The sequence below is a fragment of the Austrofundulus limnaeus genome, unplaced genomic scaffold, assembly GCF_001266775.1.
Source record: "Austrofundulus limnaeus strain Quisiro unplaced genomic scaffold, Austrofundulus_limnaeus-1.0 Scaffold22, whole genome shotgun sequence".
NCBI classification, from domain to species: domain Eukaryota; kingdom Metazoa; phylum Chordata; class Actinopteri; order Cyprinodontiformes; family Rivulidae; genus Austrofundulus; species Austrofundulus limnaeus.
Window position 1 is genome coordinate 944,837 of NW_013952424.1, and position 7,875 is coordinate 952,711.

Genomic DNA, 7,875 nt, shown 5'->3' on the forward strand with positions numbered 1-7,875 from the left:
CACACACACACACACACACACACACACACACACACACACACACACACGCTTACTCTACGGGCTGGGAGTGTCAAAACAGTCTTGCCTCGTTTTTCTTGTTGCTCCGGTAGGTTTCAGTTTTAGGGAGTTGAAGGTTAGTTGTTGAAGGTTCCTGGCAACTAGAGGATGTTTTTGCTGCTTCTTTAGGATGAGATATGGAGTGAGTCATTCAGCAGTCTTAATTTCTTTCAAACCATCTGTCTTCTGTGTTCAAAATGTGAAAATGTTGGTCCTCAAATGATTGGCCCTTGTCTTTGAGGTGTAGGACCGAAGCTGAGGCTCTCCTGTGTTGAACCATGTGCCTTTGGRCTGATGTTTCTCCAATATAGAGACCACCCTCTGTCTTGAGAGTCCTGTTTGGTTTGCAGTGAACCAGGATGTTGTGTTTGGACAAGATCCTTCTGAGTTTCTGAAATACTCCCAACAACATATGCAATGGCAATGTTTTGGTTCTATGGTGTTTTTTGGATTTTCCCGCTGAATTGACAAAAGTCTAGTTGGTTCATCCACAGTTTTGGAGAGCTTCTTTTGATGCATTTCTGTTCCTTTCCCTTTATTCAGACCATGTGGGGACATGTTCAGTTCGACGGTGGAGAGTTATAATGATGCAAATGACAAACAAATGATGATGTGTGACTTGGTTTCCTGTAACATTTTCATCTAAAAAAAGGCATCTTGTTGTAGCTAGAATCATCTCTGCTGAGTTGACATGTCTGGTTCTACTTCTACTTCCCCGTACACAATGGTAGTTTCACATATATGACTGAGCCTTCTTTAAAGTGCCTGTGACATGCTTTTTCTTCAATTACAAAAAAATTAAAGAAAATATCCTAATATTTTAGGAATTTGGCATCGTTCATATGATTTCTACCCAGTTTGTCTCAAAATGTGCATATTTGTTGCTAAATTTGTTGCAGTCCAAGTGAAACAGGAAGTGATGTCAAAGGGAAACTCTTAAAAAAGGGTAACTTCCTAGTCTTTATAAATCTGGCTCTTCTTTATCTATCTGATAATGACTCAAAATAATCTWCAGAAACATCTGATTCTTTGCAGTCTGTTGTTAGCCATTGTAACAACTCATTCAGGCATTACCCTTTGACATCACTTCCTGTTTCTGCTCATGCAAATATCTCAACAACTGTTCATTTCAGTGTCGTGAATTTTTGTTTGCAGTTCATTGTTAATGTTATCTTTCCAAAYGTGCACTCAAATATATCACTTAAATTTAATGTCAGAGGCATAAAGCTACTAAACCTAATCTATTCGTAATGTTTTTAATGTGTTAGGAAATTATAACTATACATACAGTATGCTCATTATGTAATATGGCCTTGAAATTTAAAGCATGCAGAATTTTTGCAATAATAAACACAAGCTTTTCATGAGGACATCATGCACGCCCAATCAAACTATTTTCTTGCTATGTTTCTGTTGGAGACCAATATGGACTGACAATTATTAGGTCAGGATCTTGATTAATGAGTCCATGATCCAAACAAGCTGTGAGGCATGACTGTGATCCAACAGAACCAACACTTTGAGCTGTTCTAATCTTGTTGTTGGTCTTGTCTTTTGTGTGTTACAGTGCTGCAGTGCGCCGTGTGCCGTGACGTGACTCTTCCCCCCGGACCCCTTTTCCGCGTTACCAATTTCCCCCTCTCCCTGCCGTGCAGCGTGTCGGGATACGAGGGCTCGCGGACGCAGGACTTTGAATGGTTCCTGTACAAGGACGACGCCGGTGGAAGGCAGATAGGAGTCGTGTCCACCAGGGACAAAGGCTTCCCGTACGCCCCGTTCCAGACCCGAGTGAGTAATGGGGACGTGAGGGTGGAGAGAGACTCGGGGGACAAGGTGCGACTGGTGGTCCAGAGGCTTCGGACCGACGACCAGGGGACGTATGAGTGTTACACGCCCAGTACAGACAGCAAATATCAGGGGAATTACAGCGCCAAAGTCATTGTCAAAGGTACAACACACTGCTTTCAGTGCACATTTTCAGTTTTAATTACAGCTATGTAAAAAAAAYACTTATGTTTTACTCCATAATAATTTAACAAAAATAAATCACAAATATGTAGTTTAGTTTTTTTAAAATATAAATATTACTGTAGGGCCTTTTAGTATTTGGACACTTTATAGGAACTTATTGTATTCACTGGCAGATATTCATACTGGTAGTTTTAGATATACAGTGAGGTGCGAAAGTTTGTGCACCCGTGTTAATTTTCCTGATTTACCTTAATACATCAATGATTGTTTGGATAAAAAAAATCAGTAAAATATATCATATAGGGGACAAATACAGTGATATTTGAGAAGTTAAATTAAGTTTATATGATTTACAGAAAGTGTGCAATAATTGGTTAAACAAAATTAGGCAGGTGCATAAATTTGGGCACCATAAATAAAACCTTAACTCAATATTTAGTATATCCTCCTTTCACAGAAATATTCTCTAAATGCTTCCTGCAGCTTCTAATGAGAGTCTGGATTGTGGCTGAAGGTATTTTAGACCATTCTTCTTTACAAAACATATAGTTCATTCAGGTTTGATAGTTTCCRAGCATGRACAGCTCTCTTTAAGTGACACCACAGATTTTCAATAATATTCAGATCTTGGGACTGAGATGGCCATTCCAGAACRTTGTACTTGTTCCTCTGCATGAATGTCYTAGTAGATTTTGWGCAGTGTTTAGGGTGGTTGTCTTGTTGGAAGATGCAGCCCCGGCTTCAGCAGCTTCAGCTTTGTCACCGACTCCTGGACATTGGTCTCCAGAATCTGCTGATATTGATTGGAATCCATGCGTCCATCAACTTTAACAAGATTCCTAGTCCCTGTACTGGCCACACAGCCCCACAGCATGATGGAACCACCCCCATATTCTACTGTAGGTAGCAGGTGTTTTTATTGGAGTGCTGTGTTCTTTTTCCTCCATGCATAATTAGGGGTGTAAGAAAATATTGATACACTGAAATATCGCGATATTTCATTTCCCGATACTGTATCGATATTCTAAAGCCCTGTATCGATTTTTTATTAAGGTTTAAAATGTCAACTTTCCTGCCAGCTGTTCATTTTTATGTTGTAGTTCAGTCTCTGACCACTAGTTGGCAGCAGTGAGCCAGCCATTTGGCTACTCCACAGCTTGAGCGCCAGAGAGTAAGAGAGCATTAGCATTGTGAGTAAATATTAGCTTCGTGCTCCGATAGCTGAATCTGAGCAGAAAAGACCGACACTTTACGACAACATAAAGGCTATTGTTAAGTGTTGGGTGACGATATTGTAAATTAATGTTAAAAACGAAAAGCTGGAAAAATATATTTTCCAACTACTTATTGGCAAATTTAGTCTAATAATTGAAAACATGGATGAAATATGAAACAAATAAAATAAAACACATACAAAGCAGAACACAGCTAAATGTATCAAAAGTATGTCTATGTAATATTAGAATTTTCTGAGAAAGTGAATTCTGGTTATTGGTTTTTTTTTTGTTTTGTTTTGTTTTTTTTTTCAGTAAGAGGTTTTTATTTAATAGAATTTTTGGACCAAAAATATCGCAATATATCGCCTTGCTTACAGTATCACAATATATCGGGATATATCGTATCGTGACCCCTCTGTCATGATATGTATCGTATCGCCAAATTCTTGCCAATACACAGCCCTATGCATAATGGCTCTTGTTCTTCCCAAATAACTATTTTAGTTTCATCAGTCCACAGCACCTTATTCCAAAATGAAGCTGGCTTGTCCAAATGTGCTTTAGCATACCTCAAGCAGCTCTGTTTGTGATGTGGGCTGAGAAAAGGCTTCCTCTGCATCACTCTCACATACAGCATCTCCTTGTGTAAAGTGTGCTGAATAGTTGAACGATGCACAGTGACTCCATCAGCAGCAAGATGATGTTGTAGGTCTTTGGTGCTGGTCTGTGGGTTGACTCTGACTGTTCTCAACATCCTTCACTTCTGTTTATTGGAGATTTGTCTTTGTCTGCCACTTTGATCCTTGACTTGAACTGTGCCTGTGGTCTTCCATTTTCTCATGTTTCTCACAGTGGAGACTGAAAGCTGAAATCTCTGAGATAGCTTTCTATATCCTTCCCCTAAACCATGACGGTGAACAATCTTTGTTTTCAGCTCATTTGAAAGTTGTTTTGAGACTCCCATGCTGCCACTCTTCAGAGAAGATGCAAAGAGGAGAAAAACTTAATATTGCCCCCCTTAAATACCCTTTCTCATAATTGGAGTCCCTGTGTATGGAGGTCAAGGGTCACTGAACTTACCAAACCAAATTAAAGTTCCAATAATTAGTTCTAAAGGTTTTGAAATCTACAAAATGACAACAGTGCCCAAATTTATGCACCTGCCTAATTTTGTTTGTCAAACTATTATACACTTTCTATAAATCATTTAAACTTCATTTCACTTCTCAAATATCAAGTTTCATGTTTGTCCCCTATATGATACATTTTACTGATTTTCTTTATCCAAACAATCAATGGTTTATAAAGGTAAATCAGGAAAATTAACAAGGCTGCCCAAACTTTCGCACCCCACTGTAGAAATTCAAAATATCTGTGAACCAGTGTTTTTATGTGTGCATACGATACTGTTGGCTTATCTTCTTGATAATATGATTTTGTTATTTTTTTCAAAAACACGTAACGGGTGATAAAATAATTATACACAAAAACAATTTAACAATATATAGAAGTTGCGAAACTTGCGTACAGTTCATGCTTTAATAAAATGAAACCAGCTTTTTTTTAAATTATAGCATTTTGCTTACATGCTAAAGTTTTATTTTAAAGTAGAATTTCTTGCACCCTGTTAGCACACGATGGGGTTGATTCTCAGCCACTACCACACCAAATCTTAGCTCGTCATCTGTAAAAATCATCATTTTCTGCGATGTTTTTCGTTCCGATGAAGCGTTTTTGTTACAAAACTCAGCTTCCCTGCAGCTACAAACACAACAGCAACACTTTATTACTGTTTAGAGATAAAGGTGGACTGCAGCCTGAGAACTGGCGAAGCTCCATTTTCTTTTTTTTATTGACCTTCACACAGAAATGAGGCAAAAATGTTTGCATAAAGGATTTTTAACACAGTAACAGGCTTAAATGGATTAGTTTTCAGCAATTAAGTAAATGACAGGAGAGAGAAGCTAAGTTTAAGTGATGAATCAAATGTTAATGCCTGTCAGCAAGAATAATATTTTGAGTTCTTAATATCCCAATATTTAACTTCCAGGGTTGGGATTTGAATCTTATTCAGTGTAAATTAAAACTGGCACTGATTGAATTCTTATTTTTTATAGTTAAACCCTGATTTAAGCCAGAACCTGTGGTTATTTTTAAAGGTAATATGTTAAGTAAATTGCAGCATAATGTACGTTTAGAAAGAGACAAATGGTACTATGTAAATCTGAGTTCATGATGTACATAGTGTTGGAAAATTACCACAGGCCCACATTCTGACTCAGGATTACAATGACAAGATGATCTTATCAGCGACTCTGCATGACGTCAACAYGATGAATGTTTCAGGGAGTAATAGGAATACATGTTTGACTTGGTCCAAAGCAACATTCCTCCTTCCTGTAGCAGACATGTTGCTTTTAGTCTCTGTGTGCTGGGAGGTTTATCCTTKTAGGGTAAAAGTTACACGTTTTTACACTTATCTGTCCACTTTGACAGCTTTATCTTGGTTCTACAAAGGTTCCAGATACACAAACTCACCGAGTTTTTCTTTAGATGTTTGTTTGCTGTCTGTTTCAGATCAGCAGACTTCCGTCAGACAAAGATAACCTTAATAAATACAAAACACAGTTTTTAAATGATGATTTCATTTATTAAAGCCGGGGGGGAGCTATCCAACGTGGTCTAACTGATTGTGTCACCCTTGGCRGCAACAACTGTGATCGATTGTTATTATTGTATTCAATTACAATAAAACTGGCAGTGAGTTTTTCACATTTCTGTAGAGGAACTAGAAGTCATTTTGGCTCGCAGGGATTTTTGTTCTGCGTTCTTTAGATGTATCATTGATGCACTTTTAGAGTAATTGTGGGCATCTGACCACTCTTGTTTCATAATTTCTGCATTTGTTGAAAATGTCTCTTAAGTCATTTCCTAATTCTCCAAGCTATTCTTGGGTGTGGCTGGAAAAACTGAACCCAAATCAWATTTAACTCATTTACTAATACAAATACTTTTTACAAATACTTTTTATTCCAATAGKGCCAAGTTAGTTTGGAGAGTTTTTTCCCCCTCTTGATAAATGATGTTGTTTATTGTAGGAGACAAATACTTTTTTTCAGCTTTGACTTTRTGCAGCATTTTTCATTCTCCATAAATAAGAGGTTTGTTTTCGACATTTGCAGAAAATCAGTACCACAGATCTTTTATTTTGAAAGGGACAGCTCTACCACTGATTCACATCTTCTGGGTGTTAGTTTTATGGCTGAGCATCAACAACAACCCTTTAATCTTCTATCCTTTAGGACAAATCAGTGCACAAATCCTGATGCAAAGGCCTGAGGTTACTGTCAGCAGTGACAGCGATTTATAAACACTGACAGCTAAAAATCGCAACASAGACGATGTAAATCAAATCTGTCTGGCATAACACAATTCTATATCTTTGTCTCCCAGTGATTCCAGATACCCTCCAGATCAGCAAAAACCATTTACAAACGGGCAAGCCCACGCCGGAGGGGGCTGAATTAACCCTGACCTGCTCAGCGGGCATCCAGTCYGAGCAGCTCACCCACCTGTCAATCACGTTTGGGAAGCGAGGCGGTGAGGCTGCGGGCGTTGGCGCCGGGGGGGAAGTCAGCACCGTCAGGGAGATCATCACCATCGACAAGTTTCTGGGGGTGGTCCCCGGGCGGTTCTACAAAACKCGCTACGACGACGGAGAGATCTCGCTGGAGAAGAGGAACGGAGAGGGCGGGCTGGGGGTGTACGTGATGAGGATGGCGGCGGTGCAGCCCGACGACGCCGGCGCGTATTTCTGCGAGGCCTCGCAGTGGATCCGCGATCCGGATCGATCGTGGCAGAAGATTGCTCAGAGGACGCTGGATATCGGCAACCTGACTGTTCAGCAACTGGGTCAGTTAAAAGGCTTTTATAAAAAGTCAAGTACAGGAAACCAATGTAGCCGTGTGCTGAGCTGTGGTTTCGTAATAAATCCTGTGAAATTATTACAAACAAAGTAAAGAAGCGTGCAGGTGGGATWAGAAAACATAGGAGCTTGTAATAAAGCCCATCTAGACATACATGAAAAAGTAGATGAAAAATTTTGCAGTTGGATAGAAATACACAAAAAAGATTTACTGTAAATAAGTTAAAACGTAGTTTAAAAGTCAGCATAAATAAGTAATCATACATTTGTGCACACATTAAGGATAAAGCTGAATACAAACAATCTTGAAGAAGGATTTATTTTTGAGACAATTTAATTTAAAAGGATCCCTGATTAGTTGTAACATTGACTTTATTTAATAAACATATATTTTAACTGTAAAATAAAGACTAATCATACATTTGTGCACACATTAAGGATAAAGCTGAATACAAACAATCTTGAAGAAGGATTTATTTTTGAGACAATTTAATTTAAAAGGATCCCTGATTAGTTGTAACATTAGACTTTATTTGATAAACATGTATTTTAACTGTAAAATAAAGACTGTAAAAATACTGTAGGCTGTTTAGTTTAATAATTTTTAAAAAATATATTTTAACACAGACGGCGCCATTTTATTAACACACAAAGCATTCTGGGTAAATGATGACATGGATAGGTCCTCTGTGCGAGGCTACTAGT

General features: G+C 38.4%; 1 protein-coding gene across 1 annotated transcript in view; it reads left to right on the forward strand.

Annotated features, from left to right (window-relative positions):
- Positions 1 to 7,875, forward strand: part of igsf8 (immunoglobulin superfamily, member 8) — an 18,642-nt gene that overhangs the window by 1,414 nt on the left and 9,353 nt on the right. The window contains exons 3-4 of the mRNA XM_014004148.1: positions 1,625 to 2,005; positions 6,699 to 7,157. Coding sequence (XP_013859602.1) covers positions 1,625 to 2,005; positions 6,699 to 7,157 — 840 coding nt within the window. The remainder of the gene's footprint in view (positions 1 to 1,624; positions 2,006 to 6,698; positions 7,158 to 7,875) is intronic.